The sequence below is a fragment of the Arvicola amphibius genome, chromosome 7 (genome assembly GCF_903992535.2).
Source record: "Arvicola amphibius chromosome 7, mArvAmp1.2, whole genome shotgun sequence".
Classification (NCBI taxonomy): domain Eukaryota; kingdom Metazoa; phylum Chordata; class Mammalia; order Rodentia; family Cricetidae; genus Arvicola; species Arvicola amphibius.
Window position 1 is genome coordinate 97,377,723 of NC_052053.1, and position 27,709 is coordinate 97,405,431.

General features: G+C 38.2%; 1 protein-coding gene and 1 pseudogene across 2 annotated transcripts; one reads left to right on the top strand and one right to left on the bottom strand.

Moving 5' to 3' along the window:
- Positions 1-452: 452 nt before the first annotated feature.
- Positions 453-27,684, top strand: LOC119818495 (synaptojanin 2 binding protein). Of its 2 annotated transcripts, XR_005286135.1 has the most exons (5): positions 453-632; positions 11,791-11,927; positions 19,934-20,029; positions 22,520-25,458; positions 25,721-27,684. XR_005286135.1 is itself a non-coding variant. In XM_038335928.1 (4 exons), the coding sequence occupies exons 1-4, from the start codon at positions 569-571 to the stop codon at positions 22,658-22,660; spliced, it is 438 nt and encodes a 145-aa protein (XP_038191856.1). In that variant the 5' UTR covers positions 453-568; the 3' UTR covers positions 22,661-27,684. The 2 variants fall into 2 exon arrangements, 1 of the variants encoding a protein (XP_038191856.1); XM_038335928.1 differs by having other exon boundaries at positions 22,520-27,684.
- LOC119820139 lies at positions 23,303-23,417 on the bottom strand (annotated as a pseudogene).
- Positions 27,685-27,709: the final 25 nt, after the last annotated feature.

Consider the following 27,709-nt stretch of genomic DNA (forward strand, 5'->3'; position numbering starts at 1 on the left):
GGTGCCTTATTTTAATCAGTGAACACTTGCTTGACAGAGAGAGAAGTTGTATCTTTCCCCCATGGGGCATGGATGTATTGGACTGTGCCTAAATCACAAAAATGGTACCAATTTCTTGCCCAAATATGTTCACCTGCTATGCCTTTCCCAGGGTGTTTTGAGGCTCAGAAGATTAAAATCCTCCCTCTGTTTCCTCTATTTTACATTTGTGGATACTTTGAGATTTTATTTAAAATATCAACAGTATCAATCTAATTATGACCCATAACTTTATTACCCCCTCTCTCCGTGCCCTCCTTCCCACATGATTTCCCACCGTAGGCGAGCGTTGTACCTTACTCATGGCACCTCAGTGAATCGGGCAAGGTAACGGAAAACGCCGGTGGGTGCGGAGAACCACCACTCCCAGCATCCTCCGCGCTCCCCGTGCCCGCGGTTTCCTCTTCCGGTCTGGCGGCTGAGGAAACTGTAAACGCTATGTTGGGGACGACGCGGCGCGGAGCTTGATTCACCTTCACCTGTCCGGGCACCAGCTGACCCCGGGCTTCCGCCCGGAGAGCAATCAGCCATGAACGGACGGGTGGATTATTTAGTCACGGAGGAAGAGATCAACCTGACGAGAGGACCCTCGGGTAGGCGCGGGACGTGGAGGGAGTCCTTGCTGAACTCGTTGGTTTTGTGGAGCCTGGTGTACCTGGCTGGAGAGCAGGCCGGCCCGACCAAGGCGCTTCCAGGAACGCTGTCGGGCACCAAGAGTCCATTGGCATCCTTTGTTAGCTAGATAACGGCCACAACCCAGTCGAGTTATCACAGCCATTTATGGCCAGGAAGGGCATTTTTTCCCCTGCTGGCATTAATAGAAAAGTCTAGAAAAACGCCCCGTTTAGTCAGCCTGTAGTAGACGCCACATCCGTTATTCAGTTGCCCGCCTCATCCTTGTTTCTATGAGCGCCCGTTCAGGTAAAAACGAGAGCAATAAACGGCGTAGTTTTCTGAGTGCATAGCAATTTCCCGGGTGCTAGGGCCTCTGTCTGCACTTCTGGCAAACTAGTTTACAGTGCAGGAGGAGACCTGTTACAGAAGTTTCCAGAGCTAGTGCCATCCCAGAATTACTTGGCCCTTTTTGTTTTTTTACATATACATATATAAAATGAAAATGCTATTTTCTAGCTCCATTAGGGATTTGGATTCGGTATGGGTTAAACTTTTTTTTTTAATACTTCATACGATTCTGACAGGAAAATTCCCACTCAATCTTCCCTTGCGATCTCCCTCATTAATCCTCATGGTTGGCCTGGCCTTTGACGTCACCCCATAGTGCCACTGTCTCCGTAGAACCTTGTTTTCTTTATGGCGGTCACAGTTTAGGTTTAGGGTTAACTACTTATGGCCAGGTTTTTATCCAACACCTTACCAGCTTATTTTTTTTTTTCCGGTTGGTTTTAATTTATTGGCAGAGAAATTTAACTGATGGATGCTATCGTTTCTTCTCTGTAGAATGGAGGTGGTTATGAAATGCAGTGTTTAACTCATCCCATGTGTTAGGTTGAAGACAGTGACTCCCTGGAAAACACTTAAAACATCGTCTTTTATTTATTTATTTTATTTTATTTTTATTTTTTGGTTTTTCGAGACAGGGTTTCTCTGTGGCTTTGGAGCCTGTCCTGGAACTAGCTCTTGTAGACCAGGCTGGTCTCGAACTCACAGAGATCCGCCTGCCTCTGCCTCCCGAGTGCTGGGATTAAAGGCGTGCGCCACCGCCGCCCGGCTTAAAACATCGTCTTGACATATGGTTAGCAATGTGTGTTGGCTGCTATTGTTATCACTAGTGAATGAATGGCTAGATTGGCCCCTGTAAGTTCTGATAAATATTGCATTCCAAGAGTTGACTAAATCCTTGGTTACTGTGGTGATTGCCATTCTCCTTAGAATAGCCCTCCAACTTTTCTCGTCTAGAAGTTTGCAGTAGCCTTAACCACTGCTGATAGATTATTCTGTATAAAGCACAACTTTCAGAATTAGTCATGACTTTTTGTCTTCCTGGTATTGGAAATTGGAAGTTGGCCTTATTTATAGGAGTAACTCATTGCTAATCTTTGTGGTTTATGCAGAAGCTCTGACCTGATTTTTTTTTTTTTTTTAACCAACTTGGCAGAAGCTAGAGTTATCTGGGTAGAGGAGCCTCAGCCTCAGTTGAGAAAATGCGTCTATCAGATTGCCTGTAGGCAAGCCTGTGCGGTATTTTCTTGATTGAGGATTGATGTGGGAAGGTCCAGCTCATTGTGGGCAGTGCTACCCTGGGCAAGTGGTCCTGGATTGTAAGAAAGCAGCCTGAGCAAGTCCTGAGGAGCAAGCCAGTCAGCAGCATCACTTCAGTTCCTGCCTCCAGGCTCCTACCTTGAGTTCCTGCCCCGACTTCTCTTCTTGGTGGACTGTTACCTGAAAGAATAAGATTAAATAAATCCTCTCACCCCTTAGTTTCTTATGTCACCATGTCTTGTCATAGCAATAGAAACCTAAGATAAGCTCAGAAACTTTTGCTCAAAAGCTTTTCAGTATGACTTGTATTTAATTTTCTTATTTTATACAATTCTTTCCTCAATATTTATTGACTTTTAAGACTAATATGGTAGGTACTGCTTATAGTTTAGGATGGGTCTTTCCACTTGAAATAACCTGATCAAGAAGATCCCTTATTTGTTTGTTCATGGCTAATCTCTTGATTCCAGATCCAGTAAAATTGAAAACCAAGATTAGCCATCATAGTGATGTAAATCGTTGAACTTCCTAGGAAAAAGTAATTACAAATTTAGGATTGAGTTTGGTAAAAACAACCATTGGAAGTTTATTGGTTCAGTAAATAAGGAAAGGTACCAAGTTCCTGCTTAGCAATTCCCAGAGCTAGTTCCTGGTCTGTGGCACTGTTCACAGTTTTTGAAGGTATACAGGGAAGAAGTCAGCAATTACCACTAAAATCCGGGGAATTTTGGTAGTACCATAGGAGTCTTTCTTTCTACAGGAGAAATATGAGAAGCCTCTGATTCTCAGTATACAGTTCTGTTTATAGGCAGCATTGTCTGGTTTAACTGGGTTAATGTGTGTATGATTACTTCTTTGTGCCAGAATAGTGTCAGACAAGAATCTTGGATATTTGCAGCTTTGTAAGGCAAATGAACCTACTGAAAAAACAGACAAACAAATCCGCAATCATGGGAAAACCACAACAATGAAATGAGTGTCTAAGAGTGAAAAGGAAATGGTGTGCAGTGTGGCCTTTGCCCTGTGTGTACTTCCTTATCATTGTAAGGAATGTCGTGGCAGTCTTTGATTTCAGAAGGCTGTTCTGCTTTTGTTCTTGGGCTCATTCCTCATGCTATTTTAAATAATTTATGTCATTTTAAAAAAGATTTAAAAATTTTTATCTAAATGAGTGCTTTCCCTGCATTAGTATGTATATCATGTGTGTGCCTGATATTCATAGAAACCAGAGGAGGGTGCTAAAAACCCTGGAACTAGAATTATAGTGATTGTGAGCTAAATGAGTAGGTAGTGGGAAATGAACCCAGGTCCTCTGCAAGAGCAGCAAATGCTTTTAACTGCAGAGCTATCTATGCCAGTTTTTGATTAGCTAGTGATCTAAATAATTGTCGAAGGCAGTAGTCGTCATCTCAGAATGAACAGTTCTTTTATCCTTTAAGTACAACTTGAAGGCTTTCACTTTTTCCTATATCAAATTTAGAGATCTTAAAGTTGTCAAGGTTCATTACTTTAAACAGTATGATAAGACTAATCTAATTTTTATTCTCTGTACCAGAGATTGAGCATAAAGGTTCTACTGCAGCTGAGTAATAGAGGCTACATAAGGGCTCAGTGGGTTTCAGCAAGTTACTCCCAATCTGCCATCTTTAGAGAGGGAAGAAGAGACACTCCAGTTCCTTACAGTCTTCAGAGGCCTTTCAAAGGAAGGAATAGATAGTTAACACTTTCATAAAAAATAATTAAGGAAGTACCTTTCTGGAAGAGTGATAATTACTATGTATTTTGTACTTGTATTTTATAATTTGCCCTGGCTAAATGAGTCTCTGTTTATAGTCACATAGGCTTATTTAGTTCTTATAGAACCGTTAGTGGTAGATATTTAATCTATACTATTTGAGGAGTTATCTGAGGGAAGTTGAAGACTTGCCCAAGATCTAAGGCCAGTAAGATTCAGAAGATTCTACTCTCTAGGTGTGTTGATTCTACTGTACTAGATATTTCCTCCTATCACAATACCTAAGAAGTTGATTGCTAACCTTTCCCCTGGCTTTATTTTGCTATAGCATGCCTTATTTCTTAGAGGGATTTGATGTGTGCAAAAAGGATTAGAAAATTCATTGTGGAAAGTTTTTAGATTTTCTGTTGGTAGATGTGCAGGCATATCAAGGTGAGAACCTGAAAACAGAACATTACATCTGAGTACATTACATCTGAGTACTTAATGATTTTTCAGTCATGTTCTTCCCCTAACCACTGTCTGCAGTTGTTGCTAAGTTTCCTGATTTGTTCCTTTCTGCATCTGATAAATAGACTGGAGACCATAGTGCTATATCTTTGCTCTGTTTTCTCTGGCTATAGGAAGTTTAGCCATTATGGAATTTACAGTACAATAGAGACATAGTATTCACATGCAGAGGGCTAAATCTCATTGCATATGTTCATTTGTTTAAAGACTGAGAGTATGTATGTAGTAAGAAGTCAAAGAAAGAGGGATGCCTGGAAGAACATGCCAGCCTGACCATGTGTTGTTTTTCCTATTACTGTGGCAAAATACCGACAGAAACAATTTAAGGAAGGAAGGGCATATTTTGGTTTATAGTTTGAGGGCAGTGTCTACCATGACAGGAAAGGCCCAACAGCAGGAACTTGAGGTAGCTGATCACACTCCCTCTACAGTGAGGAGGGAGAGAGAGGAGTACCAGTGTTCTGCTCATTTTTCCCCCTTTTTGTTCATTCTAGATCCCAGGCTATAGAGTGGTTCTTCCTCCGTTCAGAAAAAGTCTTCCTTTTTGTTAAGGTTTCCAGGAATACTCTCATAAATATGGTCAGAAGTTTGCTTCTAATGTGCTTTTTAAGTACAATCAACAGTAGTTAAGTTAAACCACCCCAGACTCCATACTGGAAAAGGTCAAAGGATGGAGCTATGGGCCCTTCTTATAGCTTAAAGAGGGTTAAACTTGGTAGCTTTAAAGAAAGGACAGGTTTTAGTGCCAGGATCAGGGCAAAGATAGCTTTAGCCATAATAACAAAGAGAAATTAAAAATATGTATTTCTAAGAGATGAGTGAATAAACCAGTCTGGATATAGGAGAAGTTTTGCTTAGGAGATTCAAGAGAGAAGTTGCTAAGGTTGAATTGTAGAGAATATTCAGTGTAACTATGGAATCAACCTTTCCCTTAGACTCCATTTTAATACCTTCTTCTTCTTATTCACTGGTTAAGACAACCTAAGAATCATCTCTGAAAGTTTTCTTAACCCAGACTAGAAGCCGCCTTATTAGCAATATTGTATGAGTTGTAGATCACCTTCCATGTATTGCTGAAGCCCCCTGTTCAATAAGGAACAAGTAGAATAGCTATCTCCATTTTACAGATGATGAAACCTTGACTTCTATTGTCACACAGCTCTCTGAGGGCAGATTGGTACTATGAATTAAAATCCAGACAATAGGAAATTTTTCATAAAAAAATCCAGACAATACTTCAGGCTGGACAATTATTGCTTTGGGGTTGGGAGGCAGGGGACTTGTATTTTGCTTCTGTACTTACTCTGAAGAATTCTTTTTCTTTTTTTTAAAGAACGTATATTTCACTGGGTAGGGTAGTGCATGCCTTTAATCCCAACACTTGGGAGGCAGAGGCAGGCAGATCTTTGTGAGTTCAAATCCAGTCTACATAATGAATTTTGGGCTAGTCAGTGCAATGTAGTGAGACCTTGTCTAAACAGCACAATTTTTAGAAAAAGAACATATATTTTATTTTTTGTTTTCTGAGTGCTTTATTTAGTTCATGACACAAAGTGGTCAGTAAGTGCAATTGCCTGATTTCAGTGGAGTCCATTTCCCAAAATTCACCAGGTACTGTACCTTAACTCTGTTGGCCTGAGTTTTCATTTACCTGGATACAGGTCAGACAGCAGTTTGGAATGCTCTGTAGTTTTTCTTGATGTCCAGGTAGCCAGACATGAGGGGAGATGAGTTCTGAGCTCTTTTTAGGTGACAGGTGCATGGCATGATGCAAGACAGCCAGTTTTACTATTGTTTTATGCCTTTATAATGTTAATACTGCACCAGAAATTTCTAAGCACTTTACTCCTACTCTTACTACCACCACCACTAATAATAATAATAATAATAATAATAATAATAATAATAATAATAATAAATAATGTTTAAAGTGCTTAAATGATGCCTGCCCTTAAAACTGCTCTGTCTGGAATAAACTCTAGTGGGGCAAGAGCTACTGGCTTGTACCCTTAGAAATGAGGCCTTGAACACTGGAAACAGAAAAGGGGAGTGGTATTCAGGGAGGCCTGGGAGGTTCCATGGGCGTGGCTTCCCTGTCATATTTAGCAGCAGACTTACTGGTTTTCTGCCTTTTATAGTTTGTATGCCCCTTGTTTTGAAATGTTCCTCGAGCCTTAGTATGTATCAATAGGGACTGGGCACCCAATAGTTGATTGTTTGCATTTTAACCAGAAACACCAGTGGACATGTCAATGTAGATTGGAGAAATCTTATGGAGCTCCACCCCTCCCTGAAGAGCCATAAGCAATTTGATAACTGCTGAGAGAGGGAGAATTAGTCTTTCCTAGGGAGGAGCCTCTTGAGTTTTCTGGTCTTGTAGCCGTTCAGTCCCAAAGAAACACACAGAGGCTTATATTAATTATAAACTGGTTGGCCTATTAGCTCAGGCTTCTCGAGACAGGGTTTCCCTGTAGTTTCTAGAGCCTGTCCTGGAACTAGCTCTTGTAGACCAGGCTGGCCTCGAACTCAGAGATCCACCTGCCTCTGCCTCCCGAGTGCTGGGATTAAAGGCGTGCGCCACCACCGCCCGGCCTTATTAACTCTTATATCTTACATTAACCCATAATTCTTGTCTATGTTAGCCACGTGGCTTGGTACCTTTTATCAGTGACGTATTCTCATCTTGCTTCCTCTGTGTCTTGGTAACAAGTGCAGAATGAGCCTTTCCTTTTTCCCAGAATTCTCCTATTCTGGTGGCCCCGCCTATACTTCCTGCTTGACTACTGGCCAGTCAGCATTTTCTTGAACTAATAGAAGTGACAAATCTTTACAGGGTACAAGACCATTGTCCCACAGCATTCCCCCCTTTTTTTCAAAACAATAACTCTGAATCTAATCTCCGTTGTTTAGCTTTTTTCCTGACCATTATTTATAACAACATGTAGCCAACACTATAAACAAAGATAAAGATCCATAATCCACTTTTTGGGAATGTAGGCATAGTTTTCTAGGCTACTTCTTGCTGATTGGGGGTGCTGATAATCTTACAGGGACCTAAAGAAAATTTAGGATTATGGTCAAGTCCTGACTGGAATATTCTATGAGGCTTGATCATCTCAATGTTTCTTCAACTAACTTTCTTTCTTTCTTTCTTTCTTTCTTTCTTTCTTTCTTTCTTTCTTTCTTTCTTTCCTCCCTCCCTCCCTCCCTCTCTCCCTCCCTCCCTCCTTCCCTCCCTCCCTTCCTCCCTTCCTTCCTTTCTTTTTTAGAAAACCAGTTAAGTCTTACTTTTATTCTTTTTCTCTTTGCCCTTAACCCATTTGGTACCTTACGTGTGCTGAGCCTGAATTAATTACACTCTTCAACTTCAGAGGATACTGGTGTCATAATGTCCTTTTCTGGCTTTATTGAGATGTAATGGCATAATGTATCCTTCTCTCTTATAGGTATCTACTGCAGTGTATCTTTACACATCCTTAAACTTGTGTGCCCTTTTGTAAATAGGTAATAAAATTTGTATGTGTGTGTTCTTACTTACCTGATAACATTTCAGAATTCTATTCATGTTACATGATTCATGTACATGATTATTAAATGATTCTAATTTTTAACTTTTTATCTACTCTAACTTCTATCACTGTTGCTTCTACCCTAGTACATTGTATTTTGCAATGAATATAGTCTTGTGGTTTTTTTTTTTTTTAATGGGATGATCACGTTTGCCCTAGCTGGGATGTTTTTGAAATTAAAAGGTGAATCTTAATAATACTAGGGTTATAGGTGTATACCAAGATTCCCAAGAAACCAGAGTATGTGCCCACTCTGCTTACAAAATATTTTTTCTTGGATGCTGCTAATAGCTGGTACATACTAAATAATTTATTAATTTATCCCCTTTAGTTGTTCTCAGCTGATAACCTGTTCTAGTTGATTGATACATATGCTAGATAATTACTGCAGATTTTAAATATTACTCTTGCTAAAAAAAAATCTTTGGGGCTGGAGAGATGCCTCAGTGGTTAAGAGTACTGCTTGCCCTTTTGAAGGTCCTGAGTTCAGTTCCCAGCAACTACATGGTGGCTCACAACCATCTGTAATGAGATCTGGTGCCCTCTTCTGACCTGCAGGCATACATGTAGACAGAATTCCGAGAATACTGTATACATAATAAATAGATTTTTAAAAAATTCTATCTTTTATCTTTGTGTGTGTGCATGTTCTCTCTTTCTCTCTGTGTTTTGCCCGTATGTATGTATGTGTGCCACATGCAAGCCTGGTGCCTTCAGCAGTCAGAAGAGGGCTTTTGGAATCGGAGTTGTGGATGGTGGTGAACCACCATGTGGTTTCTGGAACACAAACCAGGTTCTCTGGAAAAGCAACCAGGCCTTTTAATCACTGAGCCATTGCTCCAGCTCCCTAAAAACTGGTTTTGAAGGGGATTTCTAGGAAATAAACTACATGCATACTTACTTTCAGTGAATTTGAGTTCTAATCAAGTGTTTTATACTTACAGATGGGTAGACTTTTTAATCCCTGTGTTTTCTTATTTTTAAAAGAGTTTTCATGTCTACATCATATAATCCTTGCCCCATTAGACTCTTAATCAGAAATTTAACAGTCACTAGTTTATTAACAGAATCTCTTAGTGCCTTTCTCCAGTCTAACAATTACTGTTTTACAAAGAAATTTTTCAGATTTTGTTACTGGAATCTAACAGTTACCTTTGATGGAGAGATGGTAGAATTTGTAATCTTTATTTTATAGAAAAGAAAGCAAATCAGAGTCCACATCCAGTAATTTACAGAGTTGAACTTGAAATTATTATTTTTTTTTTTTTTGGTTTATGCAATATCTAAAAGGGACAAGGAAAAGAATAAATTTGTTTGTGGTTAAAGTCAGAACTGAACAGTTAGTACAGTTTAGCTTTCTGTCTTCAAAGGTCAGTGATTTTTATTGAATAAATGGACAAGGAATTATGTAAATATATATAGGGTTAAGATTTTATCTGTTTATTGGTAGTGCTGCATATTGCCCAGCATGCTAAACAAGTGCTCTATCCCTGAGCAGTTTCTCCAGCCCCAAGTATGAACTGTAGTGTCATTTCTCACTGCTGTGGTAACTGTCGTTAATTCCTGCAAAGTTTTAAGGTATAGATGAATTCATTTTTGTAAATATGGTTGAAGAAAAAAGTCTTCAGTTAATCTAAGAGTTCTCATTTTAAGTGGTTTAGTTCACTTAAACAGAAATAGCAATGTGGTAAATAAGTGTACCACTGTGATGTGGTATTGGGGTGAATAGTGGACTGACTGCACTTTCAAATAATAGCTCTCAGAAAGGTTTCTTTTACCATTTGTTAGATGCTTTCCTATAGCTTTAAATAACCTGTTTCACTTGTCCATTCAACACTTGTTCCTCATTCCCAAGATCTTCAAAGATAGTAGCTGTTTGGTGAGAGACTCAAACCATAGAGAAAATGTTGAATTTCACTGGAAGATTTTTTGCTGGTTTGTTTCAGCATTGAGAGAAGAAACTGGTTGGACTCAGCCCCTTGCTCAAACCTGTTACTTTTTAAGTCTTTATGAATTCAGCCTTTCGTGATCTGGTTTCTGCTACCTTACCAGTCCCTCCCCTCTTAACCTACAATCATGAATTTAAATTAAGGGAATTATGTAAAAAAATAAATAAGTAATTTAGAGTTCCTGTTTTTCCTACCCTGCCCTTCAGGGATATGAAAACAGTCTTCTAGAAGTAGTTCTTTGTGTTGTGTATCATAAACCCCGCAACGAATGCAAGCAAAACAAAAAAACAAAAAACAAAACAAAACAAAAAACCTACAAACCTATCTGGTAGCAGAGACTCCATGTACAAGGTATGCTATTTAAATCATAAACTTCCTGATTTTTCCTTGTCGGTTATATTTCTTATTAAATTGTGCATTGACTTGATAGTGCTGTGTTAGTACTTTGAGTCTTAGCTTCATTTTAACCATGGAAAGAGCTTTAGAAAAAGTCCACATATCTCTTCAGTAGTACATTTTCTACTGAGATAATTACGAGACTGATGACTGGCTTTTCCTTCTCATTGCACCAACACATTTTTGTTTTTTAAATTGTTTCCAGCTGTCTTCCCTCTCTTTGTACTGTGTCAGAGTTGTCGCTTAGTTACACAAAGAAGAGAGATTCCTTTCTCCCTCTTATTTCTTTTCTCTCTTTTCCTTTCTCTCTCCTCTTTTTCCTTTTTTACATAAGTTTTAAAAACATCCTCAAAAAAATCAGATGATTTCTGTAGGGCAAAATCCTTGTCACAGCTTGGTGGTTGGTTCATGAAAATAAAATTTTAGTTAACCAGCTAACTTGTTTGCCTTCTATATTTAGGATACCTGGATATATTTGAAATAAATTTGGAAATATGCCATATATTATTATTTTGGGTAGACACAATCTTGTACAGCAGATCTCTACATATTTCTTCTGTAACTGAAATATTTTACTCTTGTAAACTAATTAAACTCAGAGAAACAAAGAATAGAATGGTGGTTACCAGGGACTAGGAGGAGTGAAGTACCCAACTGCTAATTGGTAAGGAATTATTTTCTACAGTGAGTAAACTTGACTATCACTGTGTGCAGGTATGTGATCGGTTGTACTTGAAGTAGAAAGAAAAGAGTGAATTTGGTGACTTGATTCTCCTGTAAAGCAGCAGTTGCTTTTCTAGTTCTGAGGTTTCTGCTAACAACCGTTTCACTACTCTCCTACCCTAGTACAAAATAGAAAAAGATAAACAACCAAGATTGCTTCTTCCAAAACACCAACATGTACAGGTGTTCCCAAATCTTGACAGAAGAAACACATGAAGAAAAGGCTTCAGTTAGCAATCATTTTCTCACTAAATGGTATAAAAACGAAGCTTATTTTTATGAGCACAGCTAACTCTGTTACATTAATATAGGAATACCAGGATTTGAGTCATCTGAATGTCAAGCAGGAGCACTTATATCCTACAAGACTCACCATTCCTATCCCTCAAGTTATGTCTAGCTCAATATACCTGTCATTTTGATCACTGTGTATGTACTTTTAGTACTGCTTGGTTCAAATCAGTAATCTAGGTACTTTGGCCTTTGTTGATAATGACTTACTGACTTTGCTAATGACTGTGTTAGCTACCTCACAGTCTGAATTGTCAGCCTCTCCTCCCCACTAGACAATTTTTCTCTCCTTTCTTCTCCTCTAATCTTTCTTTCTTCTTCATCCCCCTCTCCTTCACTCCTCCATGATTTTTCTCAGGGCTGGGCTTCAACATCGTCGGTGGGACAGATCAACAGTATGTCTCCAACGACAGTGGCATCTACGTCAGCCGCATCAAAGAGGATGGGGCTGCGGCCCGGGATGGGCGGCTCCAGGAGGGTGATAAGATCCTCTCGGTGAGAAATGGCTTCGGCTCCCTTTGCTATACTTTGCTCCCTAGACCTCCTCTGACCCTTCCTTGGGAAGATTTCCTGCTTACCTGTTTGAAAATGAAAATACCTAGATTATATCATTGAATGGGAAGAACATTGATCAGTCTTCCAACTTTACCACTGGGCTTGGAGGACAGTGTTATTCTTGCTTGACAGACAAGGCAAATTTAATAGAATGTGAAGTTACTTGCCCTGGTTAAAAAAACACAAAGCAAGTAGAGATGAAGGGCTGGTTTGGAGGAAGGAGATTTAAACCCACAGTTTTCATCTTTCTCTTGCTAACTTTATTGCCTCTCTTTTGTTAATTAAAACACTGATTTGTGCCTTTTGTTGGGATACTGTCAGCCCTTACTAATGGCCCTAACTTCAAAAAGGAAGGTAAGGATTAAGTTTCTTCTTTAAATTCAGGGCTCTTCCTTTCCCATAATTAAGATGAAAAATTGAAATATGGATATCTGTCAGTTGTGCCCCCATTTCATTCTGTTAATATCTCTTATTGTATAGTAATAATGACTCTTACTAATTTTTCCTATACTCAAAGACTATAATTTTTTTAAACTTCCCATATCTTAGTACAGGTGCTCAACATAGGCTTAACAAATGAGCAAATCAGAAAATTCATGCAAATTTAGAAAAGTTGCCTAACAAATACAGTCAGTCATGTGAGCTCATAGACCCTTAGCCTTTTTTAAAAAAATATTTCAAGTGTGTGTGTGTGTGTGTGTGTGTGTGTGTGTGTGTGTGTAGGGGGGATATAAATGAATGCTGGTGTTCATTGAAGCAAGAGGTATTGAATCCTCTTGGAGCTAGAGTTATAGGCAATTGTGAGCTGTCCCATGTGGTTGCTAGGAACCTAACTCAGGTCCTCAGAAAGAGCAGTACATACTTTTAACTGCTGAGCCATCCTTCTAGCCCCATCCTTGTCCTTAGTCTTAGAATAAATTGAATATTCCTAAAGCAAATCAGAATCTAGGAAAAACAAAACTTTTAAAACTCTTCAAATTCTTATTTGTGGCTCTTTCTTTCATTTCTGTTCTACCTCACTGGCTACAGTGTTGTTATTATACTGTCAGTTGTGTGAGATGGGGAAGGTTAGATCATGCTATAGATTTTTTTAATTAATGTTTTGGGCTACTATTGCTCACTTTGTTTGTGTGGAAATAATTTGTGTAATTAGTATAAAGAATGGGAAAGTACTGACAAAGCAAGTTGTTATCCAGGATTTCCTGGGAGTTAGACCTAGCTGCAAAGGGCTGTTCTCAAATTAAGAGAAACTTGAAGTAGGATGGAACTTCTCATGGTAGAAGTGCCCCATTTCCACATGTACTGTGGATCATGGTCCATGGTCTAAAGAAAAGAAAATTATTTCTTGCTTGTCTTACGAACTGAATAGGGTAAGAGGGCTAAACCAGTAAAAGACTGAAGTAAATTAAGTATAGATCAAGACAAGATTTGATTAAGAGTTAAGTCAGAGACTTGATTTAGAACTTCCATAGAATAGGAATAACCTTTTTAAAGGTTATTGTTTTCAAAACAAAAGGTTTTGTTTTGAATTTTCTTTTTTGAATTGCCCGTCATAGAGTTTAGTTAATTAGTTCTCTTAGATATCAGCTTATTGGATACCTCTCTGCTATTCAACTCATTTGGTAGTAGCATATGAAGGCAGGGAGAATGTATACCTGTTTTTATTTGACATCTTAACATTTGAGAGATCTGATTCAATTTTGAATGTCTTCTTAGGAAGATGCACAGCCAGGCATGGTGGCACACACCTATAGTTCCAATACTCAAGAGGTAGAAGCAGGAACATTTTTGAGTTCAAGTCAGTTGTGAATTACTTAGCAAGATCCTTTCTCAAAGAGATACACATAAATCAGGACAAGTAGTTATGAAAGTTATATAATTAATTTAAGAATGTGTCCAATACATAATTACTATGCATGGCATTATTTTGGTGCATCTCACAGACTGTTTGCCAGCCTGCTAAGCTTTTCCTAGTTCCTCTATATTAGACTACAAGATAGGGATGGTGATAATTACCTTCTTACAAAAACAATAATGAAGAATTTAGGAGCAGATATTTTTTCACTCTCAGAAGAAAGACATTGTAAAAATACAAACCAACTTTGCAGTAGGACAGAAAAGAAAAATGTGAGTGGGTTGTTAAATATATAATGTGTAATTAGTGTTTTGACACAGAATTCATACTCTGAGTGTATAGTGAAAAGTATAGGGTTTAATTTAGGGCTTAAGAGAGTATATTGTTTGGAAAGCTTTTCTTAAAGGTGGATTATCTAAAAAAGAATTAGGAACAGTTTTTAAGCACAAAATGGAAACTTTCAGTGTAATCTTGGTTAATATTAGAGTATATGTAACAGGTATAAATCATTATGCCCATTTTGCAGCTAAGAAAACTGAGGCTTGGTGCAGTCAGGTGGTTTACAAGTGACATAACTGGTGTTAGGAATGGGTCCTTTCCTAAACTAACACTAACATTAGTGCTCTACTGTCTTCCTGAAGGATAAGTGCATAAGTGAGATTGACTACTCTGAAAGGGAAGTTAGTTACATAGTGAATAGCTAGTAGATGATAGGATGGGTTTATAAAAGAACTGAAATCAACCTTTGTATCAAGGATAGAATTAATGGTATAACCAACCTTTAAATCCCAGCGCTCGGGAGGCAGAGGTAGGAGGATCTCTATGAGTTCAAGGCCAGCCTGGTCTTCAGAGTGAGTTCCAGAACAACCAGATCTGCACAGAGAAATCCTGTTTCAAAACAAAAGGAAGCAGCCAAACAAACAAAAATGATGCAGATAGTCTCTGTTGCTTGCCAGGCCATGGTAGCCTCTTTCTTCTCTAAAGTGAACCTTGTAGGCTATTACTTTTAAAAAAGTTCCATCTATTAAACTTTCTTCATCCCTAGTTTTTTAAGTTTTCATTTGTTATTGGCTATGATGTAGCTAGAAAAATGTTGCTAAATTATTTATTAGCTTACTTTATTAGATACTTATTTTGTGTCTAGTGATCGGATGCAGGGCCTTGTACATGCTAGGTAAGTGTTTCGCTACATCTCTTCAGCCCTTTCAGTTTGTTTGTTTGTTTGTTTATGGGGTTTTCTGTTTCTGTGGAATACTTCCTGTGTTGTAAAACATGCTCTGTGGCTTTCTAACATTTCCTAAGTTATCAAACTAAAACTCTGTTCCTTTAGCACATAAGCACATACCCATTGTAGATAATGAATAGAGTCGTTCATTGTAAATTTCCTGTGAGTTATTATACTCTTAATATTGTTTTCTCATTCTTTCTAAACATCCTTCATATGTTTTCTTGATTTCTTCTTTTCTGGAATGGAAAAACTGCTTGATGTATTGTGCAGTTTCTTCTTTTCTCATAAGAAATGGAATTTAATTTTCTTTTTTATTTTTTAAGATTTATTTATTATGTATACAGTCTTCTGCCTGCATGCCAGAAGAGGAGGGTACCAGATCTCATTATAGATGGTTGTGAGCCACCGTGCGGTTGCCAGGAATTGAACTCAGGACTTCTGTCAGAGCAATCAGTGCTCTTAACCTCTGAGCCATCTCCCCAGCCACGGAATTTAATTTTCTATGGCCACGACATATGGCTTATACCAAAAGATAATAAAACTTAACTAAGCAATGTAAACACTTTTTTAAAAAAATCACTTATGCTGTGAATGAAACAGAAATAGGTGTTCATAATGAATCTGAAGGTGAATGAGAACTTGACAGGCCTCACCCATTGTTTATTTTGTGTGTGTGTTGGTAAGAACAGTTTGATACTACTGAAAGCTGTGAGGCTATTCTTTCTGGTAAAGAAAAGGTATAATTAAGTTTCTCATTTCTCCTGTATGTCTGAATGAAAGGAGGGTAGCTAGTCAGAGAACTTAATATTCTTAGGAAGTTCATGGTGATGTAGCCGGTTCTTACATACTACCAACATGAATGCTCCATTTTAACCAACCCCCTATTAAAGTCAAATGGTGACAGATTGGGCCATTAGTCAGCTACATTTTGTAGTGTTAATTGGATGAAGAGGTTTGTTAATCACATATAGAAAGAAGTGAGTTAGAGATTAAACAGATGTGATAGCGAACTTTTCACACTAGTGTAGTAAGTCAAGAGCGCATGTTTTTCTTTTCTTTTTTTAAAAATTTATTTATTTATTATTTATTTATTATGTATACAATATTCTGTCTGTGTGTCTGCCTGCAGGCCAGAAGAGGGCACCAGACCTCATTACAGATGGTTGTGAGCCACCATGTGGTTGCTGGGAATTGAACTCAGGACCTTTGGAAGAGCAGGCAATGCTCTTAACCTCTGAGCCATCTCTCCAGCCTGCACATGTTTTTCTTATTTACCAGGTTCATTTTTATGTCTTGAATAGTACAATAGTTATTAACAGAATTGTACTGTAGGAAAGCATATTGTGAGACAGCATTTAAGGTAGGAATGGGGGAAATATGTGGAAAGTAAATCATAAAAGACAGTCCCTATAATTCAGCTAAGTATCCACAACCTAAATTGGCAGCCATAGAAGAGAAAATAGCATAAAGACATGGTGTTAGGCTACAAGACATATATTATATGTGCTGATTAACTGATTACAGAGTGTTTAAAAACTATACATTTGAATGAAGTGGTAGGAATGTCATTAAGAGGAAAGTTAGGATAGTCTGCTTTTGTGGGAAGTTAAAGGGACTTTGGACATCCTGAATTGGATTCTACCAGAGTAAGTATCAACATCCAGCAGGATATTGCAGATCCCAAGGCGTAAGTAAAGTTATTTTGGAGAATATGGTGCAAATGGTGAAGGATGCCCCTGGGAAAAAATTCAGAAAGAAAATATAGTTAGTAATCAGGATTTTAGAGAGAGAGAGAGAGAGAGAGAGAGAGAGAGAGAGAGAGAGAGAGAGAGAGAGAGAGAGAGAGAGAGAGACAGAGAGACAGAGAGAGACAGAGACAAAGAGAGATCAAGAAAAAAATAAAGAGAGCTAAGTATTCATCATTTAACATAGGAGATGGTTACAAAAGGAGACGGTCTACAGGCTATGAGAAGGTGGTAAGAGATATATTTGAAGTCCCATCTGGTCTTCAGGAGAGCATTTTGTTTCACTTTATATATGAAGGTAATAAATAGTTAATGGATGCAGAGGTAGTACACACAGGACATGCAAACAACTTTTTAAATGTGCATGGTGTTTTGCCTATGTGTATAAATGTATCATGTATTCCTGGTGCCTGCAGAGGCCAAATGAAGGTATCCTATCCCCTGAAACTGGGGTTACAAATGGTTGTGAGCTGCCATGGTGCTGGGAACTGAACCCAGGGTGTCTGGAAGAGCAGCCAGTGCTCTTGGCCAAGAGTTATCTCTCTAACCTTGTAGTTTTTACAGCAATTTAGCATGGGGAAAAAAGAAGAGAGGAATATGTAGCATATTTGTGCATTGTTTCCTTTATAGAGGATAGTGGCTTTTGTTGAGAAGGAGCAGCAAAAGATGTAATCAGAAGAGTTCCTAAAGACATAGTGTTTTAAGGAGAGGGAGCCCCTTGTTTGTCCCTGCCACCCGGCTAATTTACACTTGAAATAACCACACAGAAACTGTATTAATTAAAAACACTGCTTGGCCATTAGCTCTAACTTCTTATTGGCTAACTCTTACATATTAGTTTAACCCATCTCCATTAATCTGTGTATTGCCACTTGGCTGTGGCTTACCCAGAGATTCTAACCAGTGTCCATCTCATGCAGAGGATCTATGGCTTCTCCCACTCTGCTCTTCTTCCCAGCATTCAGTTCTGTCTTCTCCACCTAAGTTCTGCCCTATCAGACCCAAAGCAGTTTCTTTATTCATTAACCAATGGAAGAACCACATGAACAGAAGAACCTCCTACACCAACATAGTAAATGGATTATTCTTGATAAATAAAACAGACTTAACTAGAGATTAGGGGAAAGGAACAGCGAGAGAATATAAAAATTGGAGGGAGAAGATAAAAGGGAAAGAGCGAACTGCCTTCAGTGATCTCACAAAGGATGAAGCAAAGGAATCTGCCGAAGGGAATCAGGATTAGGCTAATATTGATGAGTATTTATTAATGAGTTTGCTTGATGAATAGAAGGGTCTTAAGGATAAGCTATAGCAGCTAACTTGCATCTGTGTACAGAATGCGACTATGCATTTCTCTGGGGATATTCAACTGAATGATGACAAGTAATGTAGATACAGTGTATTCCCAGGACTGGAAAGATGTCAGGAAGCCAGGACAAGAGACTCCAATAATTTATGAGGTGCTTTGTTGAAATTAAAGCCAAAATCCTAGATGGGTAAAATGCAGCTAAAATATGAAGAGGTTAAAACGCACTAACAGGAAAGAGGAAATCTAATGGAGGAATAAAACTACGAAGATTAGAAATTGTGCTCAGGATTTTTAGAGTTGGATATATTATCTGTCTAATATGTCTAGTGCTGATGTCTGAAATTGTCTCAATTGGTAACTAAAGAAATAATTGAAAATATCCAGTCTGTAAAATGAAAACATTGGTAGTTTCACATATCAAAGATACTAGCAAGACTTAAGAGTAGAAGGAACAATATAAATTTGTTAGAGAAAGAAGACATTAGATTTTGATGGGGCTGAGATGGATTTCTGTAGGGTAAGTAGACTCTTCTCTGTATATTCTCACTATTGCTGCCTCTGACTACTCTTTTGGTGATGACTCTGTCTCACTGCGTACAGGAGATTTACCCACTTACTATGTTTCTCAAGCTCCATGTCTACTTCTCAGTAACTTAGATCTGATCAGAACATGTGCATAAGATTCCCCATTGAATTTTTCCTAGACTCCCAACAAATGAGAACTCTGCACAAACTTCATCTGTCTCTGTGCCCTTTTGACCCACTCACTCTGTCTAACATCTAAAAGTCTGTGATGAGAATGATGGGAAGAGTAGAAATGTAAATAGCTTCACCTAAGGGGCAGTTGGCAAGTCAGAGTGGAAAAATAGAAACATTCAAAGAACAGTGAAACATTATTTAAAATCTCTAGCCCTAGCGCCCCCACTCTGTGTGTCAGTTACTGCATCAACAGAAGTCAATATAAACATGCTCAAACTCACAGGGTAACTGCAGGAATTAAATACAAAGCACAGAGTCTACTAAATGTACTAAATACTCTTATTGCTAGTGCTGTTAGCAGTGACGGTAACGTATAAAAATATGTAGTCTTGCACAAAATGGGATGCATTGAGTTGCTGAATACACTATAGGCACCACTTGTGACTCCTGATACAAAAAGAATATGAGGGCCTCACATTTGTCACCTCTGTGTAGTAGGAATGACCTACATTCAAGTGATTAGTAAAGGTCTGTATTGTTACAGAAATACTTTGTAAATTTGAGGACAGGACTATACATGGAACCAATGGAAATTTTTTTTCACAATAAAATAAGCTCACTAGAATAGGCTAGAGCAGATTTACACAATATCAAAATAAATTTGGGGACATAGAATTAGATTTCCAGGGCTGAAGCTAGGAATGTTGAGGATTAGGAATATAAAGGATAAGGGGATAACTTAGAAGATTCCTCATGTAGCAATATAGAAACAAATATCCACAGGTGGTATGCAACACAGTGACAGGAGCCAATACTTCCAAACAAGATAAGCACAGAAGCTCAGAAGGAAGAGGAAACAAATCTGTTTAAATCTGGGCTTATTCCAGATGGTTCATGGATCCTAAATTATAGGAAAATATAACTTTGAAAATGAAGAAACTTCCTCCTGAGTGTTCAGTAACTTAGCCTATACTCCTAGCTCTTGGGATTTTCCCCGAAAGTTTTATTTTCAATAAATAAAGGTTTGATTGCCTGCGTGTATGTAAATTGTTCACTTAAGAGACTTAGTCCTTTGCCTTTCTTACTTCTCTTTCTTGCTGTTTTTGAAAGGTAAATGGCCAAGACCTAAAGAACCTGCTACACCAGGATGCTGTAGACCTTTTTCGTAATGCGGGATATGCTGTGTCCCTGAGAGTACAGCATAGGGTAGGTATCATTTGCAGCCAGATATGGGACAGTAGGCTTTCTCACTGCACTTGTTTATTTTTATTTTTATTTTATTTTATTTATTTTTTTTTTTTTTGGTTTTTCGAGACAGGGTTTCTCTGCAGCTTTAGAGCCTGTCCTGGAGCTAGCTCTTGTAGACCAGGCTGGTCTTGAACTCACAGAGATCCGCCTTGTGAATAAGTTTGTGGATGTAATTTTCAAAGTCTGTTTATTTTTTTCTTTTGCTATTACTGGTTTGTAGGGTTTGTCTAGCATATGCAAGAGTCCTTTGGCATCAGTAGAAGTATATAATATAACACTATACTTATAACCCAGGTCCTACAATTTTTTAAAAATAAAGTTTAATAAATTCAAAATGGAAAGACAGTAGAATCATTTTTACTTTTTCTTAGGGAAAGCACAATTTGTGTACCTTTGAAAACTCGTTTATGACTGCAAAGGTTATGTTTTCTGTCTCCCATTATAAGGCTTCTCTTTCCATGACCACATTGACTGAGACCCAAGTGTAAATTGAAGAGCAGCTCTTAAGAAAAGGGAAATGGGCCGGGCGGTGGTGGCGCACGCCTTTAATCCCAGCACTCGGAGGCAGAGGCAGGTGGATCTTGTGAGTTCAAGGCCAGCCTGGTCTACAAGAGCTAGTTCCAGGACGGGCTCTAAAACGTTACAGAGAAACCCTGTCTCGAGGAAAAAAAAAAAAGGGAAATGGAATTGAGAATCCTTACATCTTCTCTCTCCCTCTCTCTCTCTCTCTCTCTCTCTCTCTCTCTCTCTCTCTCTTTCTCTCTCTCTCTCTCTCCATCCTTGTCTCCCTCCTTCCTTCCTTCTGTCCATTCATCCACCCTCCCATCTTTGGTCTTTCTCTCTTTTCTTTTTTTTTGGGGGGGGGTTATTAATGCAGGGTTTCTTTGTGTAGCCTTGGCTGTCCTGGAACTTACTCTGTAGATCTAGTTGGCTTCAAACTCACAGAGATCCTGAGTGCTGGGAGTGAAGGTGTGTGCCACAACCAATCTACATCTGCTTCTTATTTCCTGGTGTTTTATAATTTGGATGATAGGAAAGTTGTCTGAGTTCTTCCCACAGCAGCAAAAATTTCTGACTTCATCTATAACCCAAGTTCAATGTGCCTATGATTTTTTTTAAATTGGTGTATTCTTTGCTAAGAAGCCAAGTGAGTATTCAGAGACTGAAGAAGATTAAAAGGAGCTAGAAAAGAACTGGAGAAAGCAGAAGCTAACTTGAACTACATGGTGAGACTCTGTCTTAAGGAAAACAAAAACTAAAGAAAAGAAAAATAAGGAAGGCAAAACATGAAGCTATCCAAGAAACAACCAGAGTTGCAAACAAAATGTGGGTTTGATAGACTCAAAAATCAGGTTGATAGACACAGTATTAGTCAGCATCTGCTTTTGTCATGGCTCGTCACTGTTTCTAAAACATGGAAGAATTCATGTAGGCATATAAATGATAGGCATATATTTCAGATATGATAAGGGTTCCTTTTGAAGGTATCTGGGAATTTATTTTCAGTGTTCACTTCAGGAAACATCCGTAAATAATTAGAATACAACAAGCTCTATTGGTCAAAAATTCACCTAACCCTGAAAACCATGTCTTTAAGTGAGCATGTCTTCTCAGGAAGACATAAGTGGTAGAGTAAGTACAGGAGATAGGCTGTGCAGAAGGGTTGGGGTCATGGGCTGTAGGTGGTTAATCTAACTGAAATAAGACGGTACAGTAGTTATTGCAAGTTAACTATCAAAAAATTGTTATTAAGGGTGGCTACTCCTGTAACAGAACTGGAGTGAAGAAAGACAATCTAGCTATAAAAGGAAATTCTTGAGGGAATAGGAGCTGATAATGACTAGGATATAGTTTATCTATCTCTTGAGTCCTTAATGTCTACTCCACATAGATTCTACCTTTATCTGTGACTAGCATTGCAAACTTAGGCATGAATGACAAGACCCCATCTCAGGAGCAAGGGGGTAACTTGGATACTGTAAAGCATTTCCAAGTAATGACATTGCAGCTGTGTTGCTACTGTCTGGATCTGCTCTTACTGTTTTCTAATGACTGATATTCCAGAAAGAAGTCTTCATTACTTTCCCTCATCCTGCCCAGCAGTATCCAGATGTCCTAATTGATAATAGGCTTCATCTCATCCCTTCATTTTCCTGATAGGAAGCATATACAGCAATAGAGGCATTATAGAAACAGATATGCTTTACTTTATCCTGTGAGGTCCCATTAAGTCAGTGCCAAACAAGGTTAAATGCTTCACTATCAGAACTGTTTTCTTCCCAGAGTATTCGTGAAAGTGATGCATCCGCTAGGATGAGAGCTCTTGCTAGGCTGTGTGGGGTCTGTAGCTTTGGGTGGTATAGACTACATCTCCAGGTATTGTTAACATGGATCTTTTAGTTGTGGCATATGCAGTAGTCAGAGTTAATATTTCTCTTTCCTTTTCAGTTACCGGTACAGAATGGACCTATAGTACATCGAGGTGAAGGAGAACCAGGTGGTATTCCTGTAGCTATGGTGCTGCTACCAGTGTTTGCCCTCACCATGGTTGCAGTTTGGGCCTTCGTGAGATACCGAAAACAGCTTTGAAATACTTGCTGTCTTCCAGTGTGTCCAATGAACTATTTTTCTTACTTGCCTTCCCTACCATTCTCCCATATCCTTTCTTCTCTAGCCAACACATGATTTAAAGTGACTGATTACCCCCCAAAACCTTGCTGTTCAAACTTGCCAAGACTTCAAATTCTAGTGGGAGAGAAAAGGTTTTATTTGAAGAAAAACTGGGGGGAGGGAGGGGAAAGCCTTGCTAAGAACGAATGAAAAGTTACATATTTTACTAGAACTGCCAATAAAAATTCAGCTATCACCCAAAGAGGAAAAGCTCAGTCTTCCTGTTACCATAGATGACACCTTTTTCTTAGCTGGTGTGCTTTGAAGGCTAGCTGTGCTACATGAAAAGAGGAGCTGATTTTTCTCTTTTTCTTTTCCTTTTAATGCTTTTTCTTGGAAATTGTTTTTGATCTTTAATTTGTAACTCTATACCTAGATGCCTATATTGGACACAGGTGAATGAAGTTTTTTTTAATTTTTTTTAACTTTCTTCCAAAAGAAAACACATAGAGTAATAGACATATGCATATATGATAGCATAACTTTGATGCCTTATAAGAGGTTAGAAAACCATACTGGTTCCTGAGTTTCTAACGGACAAATTGGGGACTAGAGGATCATCATATTCCTTCATATATAATCAAGACTCATATTGAACAATGAGTTCTGGATTGTAAAGAGAACTTACTTTTATACTTGTCTGTCTTTGTCCACAATTAAAAACATACACAGTGCTAGGGGATAATTATAACTGAAGAACTTGAACAGCTTTTTGCAGAACATGTATAATGGGGATGGGAAAATTATCTTTAAAAGAGAATATTCAATCAGTGGCACTAGGAAAATAATAACTGAAGCAGTTAATTGAAAACTGTAGAAGAACAAGTGTTACACAGTAGGTATGGTGATGTAAATTGTAATAAAACAACTCTGCTCAAGTCAATCTATTCAAGAGACTTTGAGGTATAAAGATAAGTCCCAGCAATCTCTGACCTATTTTAGTTGGTATTCTACAGTGCTGTTGAAGGATCAGCTGGGATAGATATGGGCAGCAGTAGGGCCAGATGAACCAGAAGAGCCTAAAGTTGTCTTGATAGACAACTGAAAAAAAGATAATGCCTTAAGATAGCAATTGAACCCTCTAGGTTACTTAACAGTTTTCAGTTTCTAGTATCAGGCAGGAAGAACTGCCTTCCCCGCAGGATAGACCTGAAATCTTGCTTCTGATTGAGTTAAGAAAAGAAGGCCTGAATTGATATGGTTTTGTTTTTATTTATTGTTCCCCCCAAAGCTCTAAAAAACTAGTTTTGATTTTAATAAGTTAATGGACCATTTTTCAGAGAAGGGGAAGGAATAAGTTGTGTTTGTTTGGTAGAGGGGGCAAGGATATTTGGTGAGTGTTCCTGAGGAAAGTCTGAGAATAGAATAGGAATGAATGGTGCCAGAGAATAGCAGGGGTATTGCTTAGGAGGAACCATCCTGTTCATGGAGTATCTAATTGGTTTTAGAGTGCCAAGAATAGTTGAACCATGCCTATTTTTTAACAAAATAATTTCCATATTCTAAATATATTGGCCAGATTGTTGTTTTGGCACAGATTATGAGTTTTTCTGGCAGTCTAGCAACTACTTAACAAGTATTGGTTGTGCATTAGCTTTGTCAAGACACCTGTACAAAAAAGGGAAATTAACTTTCTTTTCACTTCATCTGAAGGCATTGTGGTTACAGCTAGGAAGAGAACAGTGTAAGTTGTTTATATTGTAGACAGCAGAAGAAAATAGCCCCTGAGAATTGGAGCGTTCCATGGTGGAAGGGACAGGTTAAGGATCTTTAGATGCTAACCATGTAGTAAGAGCGTTCATAAATAGTTGAAAAGAGCCCATCAGTTTGAATAATAAATGAAACCAGTATGAAAAGAAATGTTATGGAAACAGTGTGACAACAAAGATGGTCAACAGGTGTTTTAAGGAATTCAGAAAAGGAAAGCTGTGGTGTAGTGGTGTCAGAGGAGAAAGGAAAGTCTTCAAAGTCTGATGAGACTTTGCCTCTGGGCAAACTGTTGATACAGAGAGAGATTGGCTTTAAACAATCTTCACAAAGCTAAGCCATTCAGGACTTTTGAAATTGATTTAGTAGCAGGAGTTACTGGAAGTCCCACTGAAGACGCAAAACCATGCTGTAGTTCTTGTCACAACCAGCACCACTGTGGAGGCCCAATGTCTGGTGTCCTCGTATTCGGTGGCATGTGTAACAGCTCTTACATGGGCTTACTTACCTCTAGTGTTCACCTCAGGGTTTTAAATTGATTGTTGAAAGACTGTCACACATATAAAGTTGAAACAGATGGCAAGGAAGATAGAAAACTGTTGTGTGTTGATACATGTAAATAAAACCATCATTTGTGGGAGTGTTACTATGGTTGATAGGAATTCTGATACACTTGCGTCTCATTGGGAAATAAACAGCACTTGACCAAAACATTTAAGATTTAGGCAAATATTTTAGTATTTCACTTTTTGTTGTATGAAAACTAAAATTAGCATAGATGGGATGTAAATCTATTATAGAGGATTCCTCTAGACTGACTCTTAGTATTCCTACCACCTCATAGACTATATTTGATGTTCCTGCCACATAAATTATAATATTTAAAGTTTTGAAAACTGATTATAGGTATACTTAAAGTATTTCTTGTATTTATCATTGTGTTTTATTTGTAATTCTAATAGATATTGTTTGCTTCAGTTGTTCCTGTTTCCTTTTCCTGCAGTTTACTTGTGAGTAGTTTCATGTAATTAATTGTACCTTCTAGCCACAGGCAACAGATAAAAATAGTATTTGTAATTACATTCTATGACAAGGATTACACTAAATTGAATGGTGACACTATATATTAACTTGAGATGCACATCTTGCTATAAAGAGACTAAGAATGAGAGAATAAATTATTTTCCTAAGATCATATAGGTGGTTATAGAATTACAATTTAAACCCGGGACTTTGGATGACAATATCAGTAAATATTTCCTTTGCTAACAGTTCTCAAAGCAAGGTCTCTGGACAAAAGCATCAGCATTCCCTGCAGATTCTTGGGCATCATCCCATACTTACGGAGTGAGATGAGCACGGCAGCCAGAACTCTGTCCTAGGTAACTGACGAATGCTGAACCACTCTCAGGAGCTGTTCTCTGGCTAGAATCACTTGGACAGCTAACCAGCCCACATTAAATAAGGACCTCTGGGACTAGGACTTGTATAACAACAAAATGTTTCATCAGGTGGCTAAAATGTGCAGCCTCTATTGGAAATGTTCCCATGGCATTTAAATTAGCAGATCACCTGCAGACGAGGCTCTAGCCAGAGTCAACAACTTGCCTAAGTTCAGAGCCCAACTCTCTGAGCAGTGGAGTAAGAAGTGTGCATTGTTTACTCCTGTGTGCTCAGACAGACCTATCAACCTCTCGTACATTTGTGCAGCCAATGAGAACCAAATCATAGGAGAGTCAATCTAAAAGACTCTTGGATAAAATTTGTATTGGAAGTGATAAAAGTTGATTTTTGGTCTCCACTACAAGAATACATAAAAGACTTTATTTTAAAATCTCATTTTGCTTCTGACTTTTCTCATTGAACTTTCAATGAAGACCAGAAGAACTAATAGACAGCTAAAGAGAATTGAAGACATCAAGATTGGAATGGGAGAGTATGTTGAACAATCTGAGAAAACCAATCACGTGTTGTCTTAATTTCAGTAGTTTAAAATCAGATATAGGCTGTAGGTGGTACTTTTGTTTTTATTGTGCAACTAAACAATTAAAATATATTTAGAGGCCAGGCATGATGGTCCTTGTTTTTAATCCCATCATCTAAGGAGGCAGAAGCAGGCAGATTTCTGTGAGCTGGAGGTCAGCTCTGTGTGAGTGTGTGTGTGTGGTCAATAAATATTTTATTCTACCCACTTTTAGTAGAAAACATCTTTAATAAAGATTTTTTCTTCATTCAGCAGATAACTATCAACACCAGTGCAGAAGTACATAAAATGTAGTCACTAGAGTGAAATAGCCCCGCATCTGCGAGTGGGTGGTCTTGGTGTTAAAGTCTCTAATGTCACTGAGAAGTACACACTTTGATTTCTTAAGCTCTCTACCTTTCCCAGTAGTTTAAGGGTTGGCTGTTAACCCAGGCTTTTAACTGCAAATCTTTTTGTGAGAATAGCTCTCACAGCCTACAGTGAAGTTATGATTAAGAGATGTCATGGGGGGCAGGGAGACAGTATTTTAAAGAATTCTGCCCACTGGGAACCAGATTGTAAACTGCCATTGACTCTTGTGTTGATATCTCTATAGAATACAAAGCACGTGACTGTTTACCTGATGCACCTGATACTATAACTATTGGTGTAAGGAATCTAGCTTCAATAAACACTAATACCTGTGACTGTATATTCCCTCATTGTTATGTTCCATTTTAACAGAGGCGAAAGGAAGAGAAGAGGACTGATGTAGGTTTTCAAACGTGATTTTGTTATTAATCAGCGAATTGATATACAAAAGAACTATATAAATATATTGACTAGTCACAGGAAAATGGAATGATCCTTTTCATAGTTCATAGATTTGCAAATGCAGACAGATTAAATCCTGTTTTTGTTTTACTTCTGTGTCTCCAATGCAAATTTTAATTATTATTACTGGATACTTGTATACCTTACAGGCTATTCAGTTCTTGAAAAATTATTTTCCTGAAATGCCTTATGTTGTTTCTTTTCTGCTCTGATTCTTATGTCCCCCTTTCGTCTCCAAATGTAAACAGCAGCTGTTTCACAGGTTAGATGCCTGAGAGCTACTTGGAAAACAAATAGGCATAAAATTACATTAACTAGGAAGATTCACCACAGATCTGATGTTAATGCTGGTTTCAACCTCACTGTTCAATACCAGTGCATCCAGATTTGCCTATTGAACTATGACATTCAATAAAGACCTGTTGAACTTGCTTGATTATCTATGGTCTTTGATTTTTTTCTTT

Bases quoted from the DNA above. Each gene is read 5' to 3' on its own strand.
- LOC119818495 (XM_038335928.1), top strand. From the start codon at position 569: ATGAACGGACGGGTGGATTATTTAGTCACGGAGGAAGAGATCAACCTG. The intron at 633-11,790 runs GTAGGCGCGGGA...GATTTTTCTCAG, and splicing joins CCTGACGAGAGGACCCTCGG to GGCTGGGCTTCAACATCGTC. The intron at 11,928-19,933 runs GTGAGAAATGGC...TGTTTTTGAAAG, and splicing joins AGGGTGATAAGATCCTCTCG to GTAAATGGCCAAGACCTAAA.